Source organism: Sceloporus occidentalis, unplaced genomic scaffold, assembly GCF_023333645.1.
Source record: "Sceloporus occidentalis isolate IW3139 unplaced genomic scaffold, rSceOcc1.0.p SCAF_44, whole genome shotgun sequence".
NCBI classification, from domain to species: Eukaryota; Metazoa; Chordata; class Lepidosauria; order Squamata; family Phrynosomatidae; genus Sceloporus; species Sceloporus occidentalis.
The window spans coordinates 3,742,367-3,763,651 of record NW_028317024.1 but is presented as its reverse complement, the minus strand read 5'-3'; the positions used below and the strand labels follow the sequence as shown (position 1 = coordinate 3,763,651).

General features: G+C 37.2%; 1 protein-coding gene across 1 annotated transcript; it reads left to right on the top strand.

Annotated features, from left to right (window-relative positions):
• The first annotated feature begins 3,239 nt into the window (after positions 1-3,239).
• LOC149289603 (sal-like protein 3) lies at positions 3,240-19,672 on the top strand. Its single transcript, XM_089490416.1, has 3 exons — positions 3,240-3,291; positions 13,049-16,536; positions 19,241-19,672. Exons 1-3 carry the CDS (start codon positions 3,240-3,242, stop codon positions 19,670-19,672), a joined length of 3,972 nt encoding a protein of 1,323 aa, XP_089346542.1.
• Positions 19,673-21,285: the final 1,613 nt, after the last annotated feature.

Here is a 21,285-nt window from a genome sequence, read left to right as displayed (position 1 = left end):
TATATATATATATATATATATATATATGTGTGTGTGTGCCAACATATGTTAACTTTGTAAAAATAAATTGATTATTTTGATTTCATTGTCTTTAGGATTATGGCGGGGGCTATATTTTGGTGGGCAAGCAGTTAAAGGTACTTGACCTTAAAACGGGAGTAAAAGTTTAAACCCCCTGCATTCCCATCCATCACCACGAAGAAGAAGCCTTCACGGGATTATCTTTTTATTAAAGCACGAAACAAGGTTCATGTTGGCAATACGAATAAAACGATCACAAACTTCTTTACGATGAATAGGAATTACTCGGGGTTCATTTAGAACCCAATAAAAAGAAATATGCCAGTATGTGAAGTGGGGTTACTCCGATTTAAACGAAACGATTTCCAAAGGATACGGATCTCAGGAGTTAGTAAATAAATGTAAAAGATCGATCGCTTTTCCCTGTTTGCGGACCGAATTTTAACGTTCGCTGCCCCTACCGACGGTGACAATGATTTAGGGCACTTCTTCCAGAACGGGACAGGAATTCTCCCACCCGCATCATTTAAAGGGAATATGGGATAAACCGCTAACGATCGCTGCGGATTACCGCAAACACTTTACAAGTCCACAAGAGCGAAAAATAATTATATTAAATGTATAAGGCGATCAAACTGCTTGCATACAGGTGAATTCAGTCAATGAGTGGTATGAGTGGGATAGCCATGCTGCGATCGGCTTTTTCCCTTTCCTGCCTATTCCCGTGGACCGCTTAGTTTAGTGGAGCCCGGCAGCGAGTGGCCGCCTCTTGTGTGTGTGTGTGCTTGAACGGATAGAGGGGTGGGGAGAGGTGTGTGATGAGCCCGCCATCCATTGAATGAGTCTGGTGGAAGTGCACTCCTCTCTGTTTCAGGTAACTTGCCAAATGGGTGTCAGACACTGCTACCTAATGTCTGCACACTTGCACCGCATGCTCCGCGTTACTACATGGGAAATCCTCTGACACCCGCATCCGCCCCTGATGTGTGCGTGAGACAGAGAGGAGGGTGATACCTCCCACCTACTCCCACCACCCACAGCATAGCCCATTAGGGCCCACCCTCCTCCCATGGTACGGGAGACTGAAGGGGGACGGGCGCTAAGGACAAGCATCTGCTGGAGAGGGGCTCAGCTTGGAGGATCACATTGCCAGAGCTGTGACACAAACACGAGGAGATCTCAGGTCCCACATCAGCCAGTGGGACAACATCTCAACTACTCAATGCAAGCAGAGGAGCAACACGGCAAGCAGATACTGGCCACCTCTCCCTGCCCGGGCACATCCAAGCACTACTCCTGAGGAGCAAGCAAACACACAGCCCCAACTAAACTACACACAAACAAGGCATCCAACTGGGACCTCTGCTGCTGCGCTTAGATCAATTCGAGATTGAAATTGATTTTAAAAGGCCCCCTAACCCACCCCACTCCACCCAGTATCCCAGTGCACAGATCAATCACCCAGCTACCGAAATAAAGAAATAAACCCCCCAGCAGCCCACCCTGTGGGAGCGATGGATGGACGGATTGGACCATACCAATGCCAGCAAGCCAGGACCCTCTAACAGGGACTTAGAGAAGGTCAGGGGTTCTCAATGACTGCAGCAAGAGAACTCCAATAAAGACAAGCAATCAGAGGACAAGGTGCAGGGCAGGCAAAGGAAGCAAATAACAGTAAGAGAAGGGGCGGGGAAGAAAGTAACAAGAAACACAGGCTGCGGGACGCAAGCAAAGAAAGTTTCCCTTCATTCAAGTGAGACATCATTAAGAAGACACAATAACCCGAGCAAAAAAACAGAGGATACCGAGGGTCATAAAAGCAGATCCAAGAAATGAAGAGCTCGGGGAGGGGGTGGAGTGTGTCAGAGTAACCCCAATCACAAAACAAGCAAAGATCCGCGCAGGGAGGAAAAAACATGAGTAAAGGGGGTGCGAAAAGGGAAGCAAGAATGTGACCTTCCCCACAAAGTGATGCTCCGAGTTTGTGCGCCCAGAAGAAGCGTAACCCGGGCAGAGGGCTGCCGCGCCGTGCCGCTCGGTACCGGGCAGACGCAGCATCTGGCGGAGTGAAGGCGGCTAATTGCCTCAGCCCATCCCTCATTTCCATATGCGGTCCGTGTCCGCTGGCCCCGAGCCAATCCCCTCTAACCCCCGCCGCTAATCGCCATGCATTATTCACAATCACAATTATATACCGACATGCGCAATCCGCGCCGCACCGACACCAGCTAATTTCCGTAATTTTGCAACTCGACTATTTGTGAACAATTTTTTTTTTATTTGCCACTGATGTATCTGCAAAAAAGCAGAAACGAGTCCCAGATCCCAGTAGCAACGGCAGCATGTCTCGGAGAAAGCAAGCCAAGCCTCAGCATCTGAAATCAGAAGAGGAGATCGGGACCGAGGTGCCCCTTCACAACGGTAAGCGGAGGGGATGAGGGGCATCGCTGCCATATACCCAGCTATAGGTGCCTTTACCCCATACCAGCAGCCACTAGGCACTGCCAACACACACTCACTCACCCTTACCCCACTATACTCATTTACAGAACAAGAATCATCATCGGGGTCTTTTTATCTGGATCTGGAGAAGACTATGTCTCCTATCTCACCCCAGCTTCAGATATATATATATACACTCCATGCCTTGCACTTGTTCTTGTATTTAATTACAGGGTTCCTTGGATAGACTTCTACGTATCCCTCTTGTTCTGAAATAGAATAGCGAATTCTGCAGCTTCTGCAGTAGTTTGCTAAGTTTGGATGGGACATCCGCATGCTCCTCGCAGAGAAGTCAGATTTGCACCTGCAGCAGAGACAATAGGCTGTCAAAGTTGGTTGAGCAAAGTGTTGCAGGCTGTGCTTGGTGCTGGGGGTAGTGTGTAGAGGTTGTGTATTAGTGGCAGGGGGTAAGTGTAACTCAATAGGTAGATGGTGATCTTGCATTGCTGGAGAGCTTGGGGTAGAAGAAAGAAGGGGCAGTAAAAAAAAAAAAAGTTGCAGTGATCAGCAGTAGCCTGTGTCCACCCCAGTGCCTGTACCTCAGCTGCTAGTACTAAGGGGAATACGAGAGGGAGGAGGAGGAGGGGGGCTTTACTGATCTTGTTTTGGGCATGGAGAAAGATCGAGGCTTGTGAAACGCTTTCCGGAAACATCGTGCACTCTCCTGTGTGAGATAGACAAGCACACAACAATAACACCATCAGGAGGCAAATTCAATGCCTGCCACTGCACTCTCTGCCGGGGAGCTGATCCCAGGTTCAACCAAAGGTGAGGAGATCCCATGGGCTGGCTGCCTGGTTTTGGGGGCTAGCAAAGGGGTTTTGTTTTGGAAGCCCTGTTACAACCAAAGGGCGATGGGGTGGTGGGTAGGGGGACCATGAGCATGAAAGAGCAGGGAGGTCCTGCGTGGACTGCGGGAGGTCTGCACAGAAGCCCAACACTTCCATCTTTATTTTAATACTTTTTTTAAAAACAGCTTATGCTATTATCCACGCGTGGATTATCCCACTCTGCTAAGTTATGTCAGAGTTATAACCAAGTGTCTCTGCATCCAGTTCTGCTAAACTGGCATTTCTTTGCATCGTGTGCAGTGGTTCTTTCTTTTTCCAGAATTCTGTTCCACTTTGTCAACAAGACAAAAGGCTATAGCCAAGTTCCTACTATTCCATGCAAACTTTACTAGCCACATTATGAATTCAGATTGAAATCAACTGGAACAGAATTAAAGATTGCCTCAGACCCTGTTGGATTGAAGCCTTTACCCCCTATCACCTCCCAAGCCTGACAGGGTCTTGTATGGCAGGCAGTGGACAGTTGCTCTGCTTAGTGGAAGTAATGGTGACCTCCCTTGTGCTGTAGAAAATAGCTTGCCACACAGCAGTTGAGCAGCTCTCCGCTAATAAAGTGTCCAAATCATGCCTTTGTAATGTAATTGTGGGGTGTTATGGAAGTGGGGCCTTGGTGGGTATCCTTTGAAGCTATAGTTCCCAGATGCTTGCCTTTCTTCTACTAAGAAAGACAGAAACACGCCATTGTCAGGCTTCCGAAGAGTTTCCTGGATTTGTGGAAGAAAGTATGTTTCTTGCAAGCTGTTTTTCTGGTTAAGAGCGGGGTCTTATCTAATGTAAGGGGGGTCTCTAGAGATCAGAACAGGAGATAGGCTAAAAAAGAAACCCTTGCATATGGTGTGTAGATTAAGGGCAGAAGATCTTTTTTGTCATGGAAATGTTTTTTTGTTTACTTCATCACTTAGCATTTCTCACACTTGGTTTGTTTTGTATTGAACTCAATGACTACATGATCAAATGAATGGGTTTATTTCTGCAGAATGAGAAAGACAGCCTTTCCATCAAAAGGGCTACATTGCGTCCCTGCGAGGATTTTTTTTTTTTTTTTTTAAACTTGATCATTGTGATCTGTGAATGGCATAAAAATCGCCTTTCTCGATCTCCTCAATATGAAACAATATAAACAATTCTAAAAATTTTTAATTGTGCCCCTTGCATAACCATATTTCAGCAAGAAGAGCTTTTGTTATTTCACTTTATTCATGTGTGCGGATACTAGAAACTTCAAATATACACTGTTGGAGGGGCATTAATGATACTTTATCAAATGTGTCCGGCTCCAGAATAGGGTCGTGAGTAAGCCTCGAAAAAGAGAGTATGGATCTGGGAATATGAAAAAATAAAATTTATTAAAAAAGGAGGCTATTATAAGGCAGATCATTTAATTGATCGTATTGTTAAAAATCAAGATTGTGACTTTTAAATATTTTGGTTTTATACATCTAATATATTATTTTTTAAGATTATATATATATATATATAATTATTTGCCTAAAGACGCAGAAGTACATATTCTGCTTGACAGATAATTGCAACTGGCTTTCCTTCTTTTGCAGTTTCATATAATACCTTTTTTTTTAAACTTACGCACATGGACATATGAACTAATTTTCAGTTTTACTTCAATTCATAAAAGATGTAAGGGTGAACCCCATAATGCATTTTCAGATTTACACCAATTAATCTTTTTTTTTTAAAAAAACAAAACTAAAAATGTTTCTCAACAATTGTTCTTTTTGCCACATAATAATTCAGATTTGAATCTGTTCACAAATGGGCTGTACTAATTTCAGTAAGGATAAAAAAAAAATGTTTTATACTTTTTTTGATATTTAAAATTGTTTTATGCAGCAAACATTTCACAGTACAAAACAGATATAATTTATGGAACTTGTTTTAAAACTATAATTTGTACTTTTACAAACACCAAATAAATGAGACATTGCTGGCATATTTGCTGTATAAATTACATCAATTACATGAAATATTTATTTATCACAATCAGGCCAGGTTACATTTAATTCTAAGCTAAAGCTAATTTATTATTCTTTCAATATATTATATGGGTTGGTAACTTATAAATTGATTATACATTTTATTAAATAAATACATTTTAGACGTGTATTTATTGCAATTTATTGGTAGTTGGCAGATGATTTTAGACATAATAACAGAAATTCATCTAGATACAATATTCTGTTGTAGCCATTGTTTTGTTCAGCCTTGTTCAATAATCAAGACTCCTTACTCCTAACTTTGATATGGAAAATTCTTCTAAGATATGTGTTTCTGTTCCATTGAAAAAAGGTGAAAAGTGCAGAAAAAAATATTAAACAAGTGATTCTATTTTTCTATAGATGGTAGATGTGGCAAAAGTGGGTCAGATTTCCTCATCATGTTGAGCTAATCCTGGTGAAGTCTTTCTATTGATCTTAAGGTGACCAGAAGGATATTTCTTTTCCTTCCATGTAAACCTCAGCTGTGTGTGTAAAATGTAACCATCATGCACAAGGATTAAAAAGCACAAATACACCATGTATGAATGCAAATATAGGATTAAGTAGAATTTTGAGAACAATATTAAGATTGACATATGAAAACATTACATAAAAAAAATAGCTTTGTTTTTTGTTTGTATTTTAAGCACCTGCCATGTATTTTTTATTTTCTTTTTTCTTGTTTTAAAACCACTTGCTACATATAAACGAGGCCTAGCAATGGATCCTTTTATTGAAAATTGCAGTTAACATGATTATTGCAATTAATTGCATTGAAACATATATTTTTCAATGCGTGTAATTTTGAAATATGTGTGGTTTTCCATTTTTTCTCCCATGAATTCTTTATATATATATATTATATATATATATATATATATATATATATACATATACATATATATATACTAATCCAAGCTTATGTTGCATATATCTTTATATAGAATATGCAAGTGAATTCACATTAGGAATTATTTCATACTGATCTGGGCAAATGGATTGGAATAATTTTATATATATATAACGTGGTATAATCTCACCTCTGCGTGCGTATCACAAAGTAGTTATTTAAATAGTTTAAAGATAGCCTATTAGTGTCCTATTTCAAGGCACTAACGCTCAGAGCACACTAGAGATTCATTTTGTTTGGTGACATTGAAAAGGTGGGACTGCATGAAGTGCCAACAGGTTTCCAATGGCTTGTCCCTGAGGGTGGGTGTTTAGAAGTGCTTTGACAAGGCTGGCTGATTTAACCTTTGCCTGCTTTGCCCTGCCAGGGGTGGCCACTAGATGTCAAGCTCATAATACAATTAGTACATCTGTGCAGTTGACCTTGGCAGCATGGTTAGCTCTGTTCTGATAAGTGTTAACACTAGATTTGAGTGCTAGCTAGGGATCTCCCACCCCCCGCATCTTATTCCATGTTACACAGATTAGCATGTGAAGATCCTCTTTAAGAAAAGTGTTGAAACATGGACGCATTTTCTCTTGTGTATTTCTACACCTAAACATGATTTAATTTACGCCTATATCTTTTTGCATGGCCCTTAAAGCTTAACCCTCAGATCAGGTAATAATGAAACTATATTATTATTATTATTATTATCCTTTATTTATATAGCGCCAACAGTTTACGCAGCGCTTAATACAATACATAAATTCAAGGGATATGACAAGACAAGAATTGACAGACTAAGACAAACCGATACATTTGGTGGAGAGAGCCCTGCTCGCAAGCTTGCACGCATGCATCTGTATGGTACAAAAATATATGATTTCTGTTTTTTGCATAATTTAAATAGAAAATTCCTTTCCTGTGCTAAAATGATTAAGGAATTTCTTATTATTTTTTTGGTCTATTCTTTTTTATTATTATTATTCGGGGTGTTTGTTTCAATTGTAAAATACATACATTATATATATATAACACATACTACATTATTACATATCTGTGTATAGTTAGAGTGATATATGGTGCTATATATATATATATATATATATATTGTTTACATATATATATTGTTTATATATATATATATATATTGTTTATATATATATATATACACACATAAGGTAAGACCAGCTAAACTAAGGATATTTAAAGTACGGATCATAAACTCTGCTAGCCAGATTCCAATCCCACATCTGTTTATACATATTTTTTTCAAAACATTGTTTCCATAGGGCCAAGCAAAGCAGATTTCTTTTTTTTCTTTTTTAGAAATAATAAAACTAATATCAGCAATATGGACTTTCATTTACAATTAATTGTAATTTCTGTAATATACTAATAATAGTGTTCTTAACATACGCAGTTCTAGAATTTTTATGGTTTATATGCATGACGTTCCATACTAAATTGAAAAACACAAAGCTTCTCATTTACAAACCCTACAAATGCATTGCCGTACATAATAAACTTAGATCCCAAGAAATATTTTGACGCTCGATAATAAATTGTCCTTGTATAACTAACTTGATTGAAAATAATACATTTAATTTTTTTAAATATAGTTCCTGAAAAGAAATTTGGAAAAAATGTACATACCATATTTAGCAATAACAAAATGCATATGTACTGTTTTTTGATGAAAGTTTACAAATTGCCTTTACAAAATCTCACCGGTGATATTGTTTCTTAGTGTGGCACAAGCTTTTTGAACATTAATGATGATTTATAAAATGGTGCATTGATTACGTAGAGGGTTTTATCCAGCAGTGCACAATTCAGCGAGATACAGAATCTAACAAAGCCAAATAATAACAAATACTTAAATAGTAAAATGTGTTTTCGTTTAATCTGTGTATTTGCTAATGATATTGGAGATGGCTAAGCCGCCTTCTATTTGCACAGTGTTTAAGTAGCTAATGGATTGCTTTCATGATTACTAACTGCAAACGTTTAGAAAAAAAAAAAGGAGAAGACAGTTGGTGACTGTGCCACAGGTGGTTGTTACTTAACAAATTCTGAGATTTAGGCCACTGAATAGATTAATCTAAATATTCTGGGTCTATAGAGATGTGCATAGCAATAGTGCCCTCCACTGTTCACTGTCATATCGACAGCCATTGTGGTCTTTGAAAGAGGGCAAAAAATTCTATTGAGTCTGGAATTTCTTCTACATTGTTGAACACAGTAGGGGTCTCTATTTGTCTCCTCCTGTTTCACAGCTTGGGCTCTGTATCTGATAATTCATCTTCCTTTATGGGAATCACAGCTATCGTAAAGAGTTAAAAAGAATTAATTTGCAAGAAAACAAATGTCCCGTAGCAATTTGGTAAAACTCACTAAATCTTAAAATTCCACAAAAGTTTTGTAGCCTTCACAATTTTTCATTTTATTCTACGTCGCCTGCGCTTATGAAAGGCAGCGTTTTGTACTGAATCAGCCTGTTTTACATGCAGCCGGCTTTCAGTTTGCGTGCAATTAATTTACTTCTGCGTGCCATTTTGGCCATTTGGGTCTATTTGGAGAACTCACTGGAAATCAGGTCTGTGAAATTTGCTTTTGTATCTGTTAGCTACCAGTGACTATGAAACTAGTGCATCCTCAAGCTGTTCAAGGTGAATCCTCAGAACAAAGGGCATTTTCATATGGCTAACATGGCTGATTGCCCTGGTCTCTTAGCATATTTACCTAAATAGAGAAAAATGACCAAAATGTATTAAATATACTTATTTAATAAAATGAAAGAGGACATTTTGAGCTGTCTTACTGAATGGCTAGTCCTTTAAACTATTTATACTTTGTTTAAAGTGAAAAAACTATTTACATAAATTAATTTTTATCAGAATGCCTACATATATTTTGAAATTATCATTCTATGGTTTCCCTGACCAATAAAACAAATGAACATACAACTAATATACATGGGTTTTTTTATGTAATAACAGTCATTTTGGATTTAACCCATAATTTCATTTTCAAACTTATGATGGCACAAGTCAGGCAACCAATAGAATGCTTAGTGTGTCGGATTTACCATTTTGCTACAGATTTCCCTTAATAAATTTGACCCATTATGTTACCATTATGTGTTTACATGCATTAATGGCAGCACGTAAATATCTTACTCTTGAGCACATGACTTTGCAGGTATGATTGCGAGTAAAGTGTAATTCTTTAACTCTTTCACCGATGAGGCCTATGCAGTTCAGACAGCCATTAATCCGACAGAGTAGCTAATTTTCCTTATAGCAAGTAAAGATTTTGTTTTAAATTAAAAAAAAGTAAATATTAAAAGTACTGTTTAATTTCTGCTGTACAATAAAATGGACATTGCTGTCTCAGCTCTATTTAGCAGGACCATTAGATGCGGTAGCATCAATTAAATATTTAACATGCCTGCTAAACATAGTGTTCCTCAGTGTGTGTGACACTTCTCACTTCTCAGATTTTACTTAACTTAATGGAAACACAGGAGATCACAATATCTGCATTGGCTGAGCTGCCCTACGTAATGTGCCACTGTCCTTAAGGCTTATGCAAGAGAGAGTGGTAAGGTAGACTACCTTTTAGTTGCCTTGTAACAGAAGTCCACCAATACTGGGAGGAACTGTTTTGTATAGAAAATAATATTTATTTTTTCTAATATTAACAATAGTGTTAATTATGACATTTAGACTTGTGACGCACAACTCAATTCTTCAAATTCATATTTAAGACTTTCTTTTAATTTATTTTTATTTACTGTAGTAGATACACCACCTGTTGCAGAATTGTACATGTACAATGTATTTAGCAGAGACGATTTTTATTGGGTACACCAGAAGACTTAGGTCTTGAATTTTTGTAAAGATTATCAATATTTTTTAGATATATGGCCTTTCATATTAATTCAGGAACATTTATCGGTATAAATATTTCTTCAGTAAAAAGTAAAACGGGTCATTTTTAATGATCAGGCCACAGAAGAATTAATGTAATTGTGACACTTTTGTTTTGGTGTTCCGCGGTTTTTCCTGTACGTAGTTGGTGTTTGGAAGGAATGCGCAAATTCTTTGTATAAATGTATTAAGGACAAATACAAATCTGTAGTTTCACAGTAATTTTCACATTTGCATCAAATTTGAAATTATCAAATAGTGTACACTCTGCCTATATCCTTTTTAGAATATAGCAGCATTATTTTTCAAAGAAAAAATATCTAATGGACTAATTTTCATACAGATACTGTATTTTAGCTTTGTGCTAACATAACTAATTATTAATTTTAACCATTGTTTTAAATGAAGGCATATCTTAAATCCCATTAAATAAACTGAATCCCAGTAAAAGAATATATTTTATATTACAATTTCAACAATTTAGCAAACAATTGAAAATGTTTCCTTTTGTTTCATTTTGTTATAAAATATTTAAAAACAGGCACAATTTGCTACTGCTATAATTTCAACCAAGAAGAATATTCATGTTAAAAATTTCAATTTACTGTTTTCTGTTAATTTTTGGGGGGAATGGAAGGTAGAGAGAGGTTAGCTGCATGCTTTAAATTTAATACTGTATTGCTCAGGAAAAAGAAATAAACCAGCACTTAACATGTGAACTGGCACAGTTTGAGACAGTGAGTTGAATGGCTTACATACGTCTTATTTATACCGTTTCAGATTTAACATATCAAGTCAACATTAACACATTTATCATGGACTAATGCTGTGGCTTCTTAAGTTATTTTTCTGCCTTTTTTTGTTTATGGTTTTGTTTAGTAATAAAAAAAAAATGGTTTATTTATTAGCTGCTTTAATCAATTTCATGTTATTATTTAGACCTTAAATTGTGAATGTTGATAAACTGTTTAAATCTCAATAAGAGAGAAATAAACAGTATAATGAAACAATTCCGGAACGGCAGTAATTATTTTAAACTGAATTTTAAAATTAAGATTTTTTTCTTTTATTAAAAATGCCACCTGGTATACAATGTAGCATTTGAAAAAAAAGATAAAGAATTGTATTTTTTTTTTATATTTTTTTTGCTATTGCATATATCCCTTTATGATATAGATAAAATTAGTCTTTACTGAAACATAGTTTATTCTGCGTGGATTAAGCATACGAATAGTTTTGCACTGAAGAAATCTAGTGATCTGCGTATCTCCGTTTTTTCACGTACGTAGAAAAATCTTTGACTGCTTCTGTCGTTCCCAAATGCGCATCTCGTTTGCTGCTGTCAGAAAATAAAATCTTGTACGTCTGTAACATTCCAAGCTGAAAATTGAAGTTACGACGAGCAATAATTGTGTATTCCTTTCCGAACAGCTTTTACAATACTAGAAATGGTATTATATGTTCATTTCTAATTCCAGAACAGCTATTTATTTGATCAGGTGTGAATTAGAATTCTGTTCATTAAACATGCTTGTTATTCAGCACAAGAGGGTAAGGCAAGTCAGAGGAAGTGACTGCCTACAACAGTAATTAAACATGTGTAACCAATTAGTGGGTTTTCTACAATGGCACAAGCATATAATTTACAGAGTCTTTCTATAAGAATAGATGAAAATAGGTACAAGTGTGTCTGAGCGCAGCATACTTATGTTTAAATATGTCAACAGAAATGTAGTTTAAATATGTAATTTCTAGTTTGTTCAGAAATCCTTGAACTCGATGCTTAGTAGCAATAACGTGTAATTTGAGTTTGCTGCTAACGAAATATCACATTTGACAGCATCCTTTATTTGTGTTTGGGATTGAGTATTACGAATATGGTGGTGTTTTATAAATATATGATAATTATTATCGTAATTATGATACTAATGATAAAAAGGCTTGGGGGTTTTCATGCAGAAAGAAACAATAGTTTGTATTTATAGAAATAGATAGTGTCATATGCTATCAACGGAATATTCTGTATATTGGGATAATTTACAAGCCTAGGGACTTCGAGAATAGCTTTAATGTCGTTATTGGTCAGGGCAAAGGTTAACATCATTTGTGTCTTATAGCCTTCCTGTGTTAATTACAATATAACAAAGCCAATGGACTAATAGTTTAGCCGTCTTATTACAACACAGGAAGGACTTAAATTTTAAGCAGAAGCACTTTTTCTTCAGCCATCTTAACTGTGATTGTATTTTACTGAAATTACATATGGAGTAAACAAATGCTTATCACGAAAGATAATATCTAGAGCTACGTACAAATGTTCGATTTTTTTAAATTATTTCTGTATTTTTTAAGTGTAATGAGTTGACATAGAGCCCGCATTTTATGAAAATGAGCTAAATCTTTGCTGTCAGGTGCTGATCCATTTTTGAAACATTGCACATTAGCTTTGCGATGTTAACTGAATTGGCAACGGCATCGCTAATTTCACTGGAAATTAGGAAGCTTGGTGCTAAAGGGGAATCCTAATGAGCCCATCAAAAGCTTGATTTGTACCCGACAGACAAGGTTGCTGTGAATTGTATGAAAATATTGGAAATCAATGACTTCTATGGAATTTCATTAAGAAGCAGTATCCACAATTGATAGAGTCTCATAATTTGATGGATTGTGCAAAGAAAATTATTAGCTAGGTATGAGAAATCACAGGGTACTTACACCGTGCTTGAAAATTGTTGAAGTGGGGTAATTTGTACAAAATAAAAAAGTATTGATTTTACTTGTGCAAAATTTTTAAATGTAGAGTGGTTTGTCTGTCAGCTTAATAGCTCACGCTATCTTTTCATTTTCTTTTAGCAGTACCAGAAGGACCTGATGATGGTGATAGCGGGAATGAAAGTCGAAGTGGAAGTGAAGAAACCAATGTTTGTGAAAAATGCTGTGCTGAATTCTTCAAATGGACTGACTTCATAGAGCACAAGAAGAACTGCACTAAAAACCCACTTGTGTTGATTGTTAATGATGACATAGGAGCACCAGCATCGGAAGACTTTACTGAACCTTCTCCTGCGAGCTCACCCAGCGACCACGGAGAAAGTGAGACCGCAGAAGAAAACATCCAAGTGGAAAACAATGAGACCTGTGACATAAAAGACACAGAAAAGGAAGAGGAACCTATGGAGATTGAAAGCAATGAAGAAAAAACCTACCCAAGTCAAGAAGCCTCTGACTCACCTTGCCCTCTACCTCAAATTCCTGAACCACCTTCCATGACTAACTATAACATGCCAAACACTAATGTTACTTTAGAGACTCTGCAAAGTACTAAGGTGGCAGTAGCGCAGTTTTCACAAGCTGCACGCTGTGTAGGTGGGGCAAATGCTGCAGCTACAGCAATGGCGATCCCAATGATTTTAGAACAATTAATGGCACTACAGCAACAACAGATTCACCAACTGCAACTCATTGAACAGATACGTAACCAAGTGGCGCTGATGAACCGCCAGGCACTGCGTCCTCCCCTGACTCCGGCTGTTACAGCCCAGAGTGCTCCAATTCCTGCTTCCAACCAGCTGCAGGGTTTTGCTGCACATTCATCTCTCCAAATAACATCAATAGTCCCACCCACTCTTGCGGGACCAGTAGCTAACAACCCTTGTCAGTCTTTTGAGCCTCCTCAGCATATATCGCAACCTACATCTGGGGCAAGTACCCCAAATATACCATGTTCCGTCTCTTCTGCATTAACAGAGCCAACAAACACACCATTAACAACTAACACAAAACCTGCTCCAGTAACCCCCAGTTCTGTGTCCAGCGCAACTAGCATAACACATCCCCAGAGTTCCTCAACGCCTCCATCCATTGGTCATGGGAATATCCTCACCTCATCTTCCAGCTTGCCAAGCCCTCTTCTACCTCAGAGTTCGTCAAGCAGTGTAATCTTTCCCAATCCACTTGTCAGCATTGCAGCCACAGCCAATGCTTTAGATCCTCTCTCAGCACTCATGAAGCACCGCAAGGGAAAGCCACCAAATGTATCAGTATTCGAGACCAAGTCAACCTCTGAAGATCCGTTTTTTAAGCATAAATGTAGGTTTTGCGCCAAGGTCTTTGGAAGTGATAGCGCATTACAGATTCATTTGCGTTCTCATACAGGAGAAAGACCTTTCAAATGTAATATCTGTGGAAATCGTTTTTCCACAAAAGGAAACCTTAAGGTTCACTTTCAGAGGCACAAAGAAAAATATCCCCATATTCAGATGAATCCTTACCCCGTTCCAGAATACCTCGACAATGTGCCCACTAGCTCTGGAATTCCATACGGCATGTCACTTCCTCCTGAAAAACCTGTTACAACGTGGTTAGATAGTAAACCAGTATTACCAACCATTCCAACATCAATTGGGTTGCAGCTTCCCCCTACAGTGCCATGTATTAATAGCTATGGGGATTCTCCAAGCATAACTCCGATGAACAGATCACCCCAAAGGCCATCGCCGGCTTCCAGTGAGTGCAACTCTTTATCTCCAACTATAAATAACTCAGAATCGTGTATAGCACCACCTGCAGAATCTCCACCTGCTCCAACAGTGACCACTATCAACAAATCAGAACCTATTCCCCTTCCCTTTCCCCCTCCACCCATAAGAGTGGGGGAGCAACCTACAAGTGGGCAAATATCCTCATCAGTCACCACTACTATTCCCACTGTTACAGATACTACTATTTCAACAAGCCTCCCAAACTCTGTGCTTCCATCCATGTCTGACCAGTTCAAGGCAAAATTCCCATTTGGTGGTCTCCTAGAGTCTATGCAAACATCTGAAACCTCAAAACTGCAACAATTGGTCGAGAACATTGATAAAAAGATGACAGATCCAAACCAGTGCGTCATTTGTCACAGAGTGCTTAGCTGTCAGAGTGCTCTTAAGATGCATTACAGAACACATACAGGAGAAAGGCCATTTAAATGCAAAATTTGCGGACGTGCTTTTACTACTAAAGGCAATTTGAAAACACATTTTGGTGTTCACCGGGCAAAGCCTCCTCTAAGAGTTCAGCATTCATGTCCCATTTGTCAGAAAAAATTTACGAATGCTGTTGTACTGCAGCAACATATTCGTATGCATATGGGAGGACAGATTCCAAACACCCCTTTACCAGAGGGATTCCAAGATACAATGGATTCTGAGCTCGCTTACGATGACAAGAATCTAGAAACAATGAGCAATTATGATGATGACTTTGATGATAATTCTATGGACGATGAGCTAGACATGAAAGACACAGCAAGTGACTCATCTAAACCACTCATACCATACTCGGGGTCTTCGCCGTCTTCACCTCCTACTGTCATTTCCAGTATTGCTGCTTTAGAGAATCAGATGAAAATGATTGACACTGTTATGAATGTTCAGCAATTTGCCGGGTTAAAAAGTATTGAAAATGGGTCAGGAGAAAGTGACCATCTTAGCAATGATTCATCATCTGCTGTAGGGGATCTTGAAAGCCAAAGTGCAGGCAGTCCAGCAATATCAGAAACTTCCTCATCCATGCAAGTTTTATCACCTGCAAATAGTCATAGTGAAAGCTTAATATCAAAGTCCCCACATTTAGTCGGTCAAGAAGAACCAGCAGAGATACAGCTTAAGGTAGAAAAGCCAGACAGTCCTCTACCAGCTGCAGAAAATGAAGGTGCACTGGATCTGACTGCCACCAATCCTGGGAGACCAATCATCAAAGAAGAGGCTCCTTTTAGCCTGCTGTTCCTGAGCAGAGAACGTGGTAAGTTTAAAAGTACTGTTTGTAATATCTGTGGCAAGCCTTTTGCTTGTAAGAGTGCATTGGAAATTCACTACCGCAGCCATACTAAAGAACGGCCATTTATTTGTACAGTCTGCAATCGTGGGTGTTCCACTATGGGTAATTTAAAACAACACTTGCTGACACACAAATTGAAAGAGCTCCCATCTCAGTTATTTGAACCCAACTTTACTCTAGGTCCCAGCCAAACTACTACTAGCCTGGTCACCAGCACAGCGCCTGCCATGATCAAAATGGAAGTGAATGGTCACACCAAGTCGATCTCAATGGGTGAAGGTCCCCACCTTCTACCAGGAATCCAGGTTCCTGCTGCACCACAGACAGAGATGAGTTCAGGCATCACTCCTATGCTGGCACCTCCACCACGACGAACTCCCAAGCAACACAACTGTCATTCGTGTGGGAAGACCTTCTCTTCAGCAAGTGCACTACAGATACATGAACGTACTCATACTGGTGAAAAGCCATTTGGTTGCACAATCTGTGGTAGAGCATTTACCACAAAAGGGAATCTTAAGGTAAGGTGAAACATATCTCTCCAGTCTTACAAAAGAAAATGTAAGGATTTGGGGAAAAAAAAAAGTCTGTTCATCTAAAAATGTTCAGAGAGCCCCAGCAAATAAGTAGCAGCAAATTTCATTGCCTTCTTGTAACATCGTTGACATTAAAAACAAACATTTAAAGGCTGCCAAGCCATAAAGAATTTATTTGTGCCCCTGAATGCTTTTAAAATATGTGAACACTGTATGCACATGTTGCAGACAAGGCTTTAGGCCGTAATTAACTTGTTCCGTAAACTATATGCAGCAGTAACTTCAATTTAGTTTTTAAATTATATGCAATTCAACAGGTGCCAGTGAATAGATTCACACCGAGAGAAGGGGGGGCACACAAGGTAAACCAAGTAGAGGCAAATAGTACCAAGTCAGTGATACAATTCAAGTCTATCGTGATTTGTAATCACTGTTAACCTCTTCTGGCACTGATCACTATAAAACGAAGTAGCTGTGCATTTAAAATACACAGTTGACGTATATTGCAAAATAAATAATCAAACAAATAAAAACTACTATTATTCTTATTATCTGAATCAGGCAGGAAAAATGAGTCCTGTATGCTAATCACAATTTTGATATGTTTACTAAGGATTTATACAATAAAGTATAATGTTTTAATTTTACAGTCACGTGTCGGTATATTAACATTTTGGCAACAGTTTTGCTGATATCTATTACTGTTTTTTTTTCTAAAAGCTAAATCTGTAATATTTTGATATCCATTTTCTATTCATCGTTAGAATATTTTTGGAGTCTTATTTTTTTACCCTTTTCTTCCCATAATGAAAAGAGAAGAGTGTAATTAAAATTGGTATCACTCAGTATTGCATTTAGTTTTCATTTGAACTCTTGGATTAAAACAACGGTTCACAATTTTCAATTTTCTTTTTGAAAGCTGAATGTTTATCTTAATTTAATTTTGTTTGTACCAATTTATGGGACACTCAGCTGCAGATACAAAGATTAGTAGTTTTTTTTTTTTTAATTCTAGACAATAAAAGCAAATAATATAAATATTGACCTATTGATGTGGCATTATACATAATCATGCTATTTAAAAAAATATATATATTTTCTGGAATTGCTTTATTAAAGATTTCCGAGCATATATCATATATTTTTCTGTTGAGCAGATGCAGTAAAGCTCTGCAAAAAATAGTTTAGTTCTGTGTAGGTGCTGAAAATTGTAGAGATACATTGATAATTATTAAACCATAACTTTAGACTTCATTATTATGGACACTATGGACTAGTGTGGACTTGTTTCATCCTTTCCAGCACATTGGCGAAAGTATGGAAAGGCTTAGGTAGGCAAATTACGTTATGTTCTTTGTGTTAATTTGTAGCCTTCCACAAAAAAGGGGAAAAAAGAATACTTGCAGTATCATTATGTAGCTTGGAGAGTCTTCCATTAGGAATAATTGGCGTATGTAATCTCCCCTAGAGTCCAGAATTTCAACATTCTGTGAGCACCTAATTGACTGAAGCTGTTACCCTTTTTTTCTATTGAATGTTTATCTCAAAGAGGCTTTTAAAAATGAGCCTACGGAGTACCAATTTGCCATTAAAATGTTTGTTTCTTTTTTTTTTTTTTTTGCTGAAATTAAACACTGCCATTGATTTGACCTATTTAGTTAAAATATAGTTTTAATCTGCGTACGTGATATCTTTTGTATCTCTCAATGACACCAACATTTTTTAACAATTTTTATATATCCAATGTGGGAACTCTAAAGTATTTCTAGTTGAATGGATGGATGGAGAAGAAAGGGTCAAAGAATACAAATCTGTTTTATTTTAAACCATTTGTTGTTTTTTGTTGTGTGCTGTTTGTGTATAGGTTTATGCTAAATTATCATTATTTTTACTGCTGATGAATAAAATATTAAAGGGATTTAGATATAGAAAGTTCATCATCGCTGCCAAACTCCCTCTAGGTATGGGCCATTTCCTCAGCCATCTGGATAAGGCTTGAGCCATGGCATGTCTTAACACTGTTTCTCCTGAAGGTTTAGAAAAAGCTAATTTTCTGTTAATATGGAAATGTCCTTTGTTTGCTCTGCTTGTTGCCATTTCTTTGTCAGTTGTAAATTTTACCTGTCTAGAACAGTACAGAGCAGCGCCTCCTAATTCTATGGTAGGCATATATTATGGTTCGCCTGAATTATTCGGTACACCTGCAACTTGTATTTAAAATGCCTAACATGAAATAAAAGTGAATAGAGAATTAATACTGAAGGACAATATCAATAGTTAAGATTAAGAGACACTCTAAACCGCTAAAAATAGAGACCCATAATTACTAAATTTTCCTAAATGCTATATTTATGCAGGATAAATATTTTGGAGAATATCAGAGGGTGTTCCGCGTGATACTTGCCATAATGTTATCCCAGTTTGCAGAAATGTGTCCAAAAGACATTGCCTCAATATATATATTTTGGTCCCGACTACCGTGTTCAGTAATTACTATTTTACGAATCTTTGTACTTGTATGTTTAATTAAATTAAATAATATTAACGTGTATATATTTATTTAGTTCCTTTGATTTTATTTATCTTTTTGTTTTATGTATTATATATATATATATATATATATATATATTGTAGAACATACTTATCTGAACGCATGTTCGTTTTCTCCTTTTTGTTTTGTTGCTAATAGGTCCATATGGGAACACACATGTGGAATAACGCCCCAGCAAGACGAGGTCGTCGGCTTTCGGTTGAAAACCCTATGGCTTTGCTTGGAGGGGACGCATTGAAATTTTCAGAGATGTTTCAAAAGGATTTGGCAGCACGAGCAATGAATGTTGACCCAAGTTTTTGGAACCAGTATGCTGCTGCTATCACAAACGGGCTAGCTATGAAAAACAATGAGATTTCTGTTATACAGAATGGAGGCATTCCGCAGCTTCCCGTCAGCTTGAGTGGCAGTGCAATCCCAGCGTTAGGTAACATCGCTAGTGGACTGGACCGGACACATACTGGTAGCAGCCCTACTATTATTAATCTGGACAAAGTAGGCTCAGAGACTCTTGTAAATCGACCATTCGCAAGGTTTATTGAAGAGAATAAAGAAATCGGCATAAAATGAACACAAAAAAAAAAGAAAGGAAGAAAACTACTCTTCAAGTTTATGTATTATTTATGTACAGTTTTTTGAACATACAGTATATTAAGGTGTCCTAACTCAAATACCTTCCATCCTTTTGCTCATAGCAGAGATGCATAGTCTTTTGGATGCAGAAGAGATGGTTTTTTTTGCAAGAATGCATGGTATTCCTCTCGCAGTTTAACTGACTGTCACAACAGACTTCATGCCCCTTACATTGGATAACATGCTTTCAAAGGCTGTAACACGGCCAGACCTTTTTTTGGTTTGTTTGTTTGTTTTAACTACAAAATTAATATCTATTGGTGTTATTGGGTGCAAAATAATGACTTCTTTGTCCGACTTACTTATCGGTTTTGTTTGAAATTTGATATTCACTTGAAGTATATTTCTAATACTATACAAGTCATTTAGTATACCCAATACTGTGTATAATTGCAGTATCTTTGTCTGTAGTATTTATAAATAACATTATGCGGGTATTCAACCAGAAGCAGGCCCCACCATCTATTGATTTCTTTTTTTTACAAGGTACAGCCCAGTCTGTGACATGTTATTAGCAAAGATCGTTTGCCATAATTCAGTGATGGTTATTCCAATGCAGGCGAGAATTTTGTGACATTTTCTTTGGGAAGATCGCATGCTTTACATGTGCAAGTATCTGTCAGTACCAAATCCTTTTATTTAAATATTTGTAGCTGCTATATGGACAGTCGTTCAGTATAAATGAGAAAAAAAAATTGTTGTGTGAAGAATAGTTCACTGGTCGGAAAAAAACACTTACAGACAAAATGTTTTCAATCGAAAAAGTATACACTTCATAAGAAGATGTGAGTAAAAACTTAATGTTAACTTTGCTGTACAATAAAGGGTAATGTTTGTATAATGTGCTTGCAAACTCTTAATTTATACTATTGCACTTTTAGTATTTTGTATAGCAGAGGATTGTCTTATCATTTGGAGAAAAGAAAAAAAAAAAAAGAGCCAAGATGTAAACTATTTCATAAATGGTCCTTTCGGATCAGAGGCAAGTGAAGTAAAACAAATGGACAACAGATTGCTGCGGGTTTTCTTGTATTGTCAAATAACATTTTAACCCTGCGTAAAGTGTAAAGAAAGCCCCATGGGGGGTGCAGCTGAGGCACTTAACCATTTCAGCATGAGAGGGTTTCCGAATAAACTTTGTATGGTCCACGCTTCAACTTTTTTGTTTAATTTACAGTGCTGCCATTTCAACAAATACAAGGTTAATTTATTTTGCATTTCAACAAAAAATCCAAAAATAAAAAATTGAGCATAAGTCCTATCGTGCACCGACTCTGAAGACAAGAGGAACCTTATCTTCCTTTACCTTTTTTTTCTCTCCCCATTTTCATGTAATATAACAGTAACCATGATTAAATAGAGAAACTAGCAATGTATTCTAGCTGGACTTTATTTAACCACAAATCCTTAATTTCATTAAATGCCACAGTTTTATAAATCCGTGACAACTATAGAATTATGTCAATAACGTAAAGCCACTTATTTAAGGAAAGGTGAAGGATCCTAACATAGAATTAAAGCTTAAGAATGATGTGTTCTGTGTGTGCCAA

What these genes read in the sequence shown, in the direction of transcription:
- LOC149289603 (XM_089490416.1), top strand. Translation starts at nt 3,240, where the DNA reads ATGCCTGCCACTGCACTCTCTGCCGGGGAGCTGATCCCAGGTTCAACC. An exon ending in GATCCCAGGTTCAACCAAAG is followed by an intron (nt 3,292 to 13,048) that starts GTGAGGAGATCC and finishes ATTTTCTTTTAG; the next exon opens with CAGTACCAGAAGGACCTGAT. An exon ending in CCACAAAAGGGAATCTTAAG is followed by an intron (nt 16,537 to 19,240) that starts GTAAGGTGAAAC and finishes TGTTGCTAATAG; the next exon opens with GTCCATATGGGAACACACAT.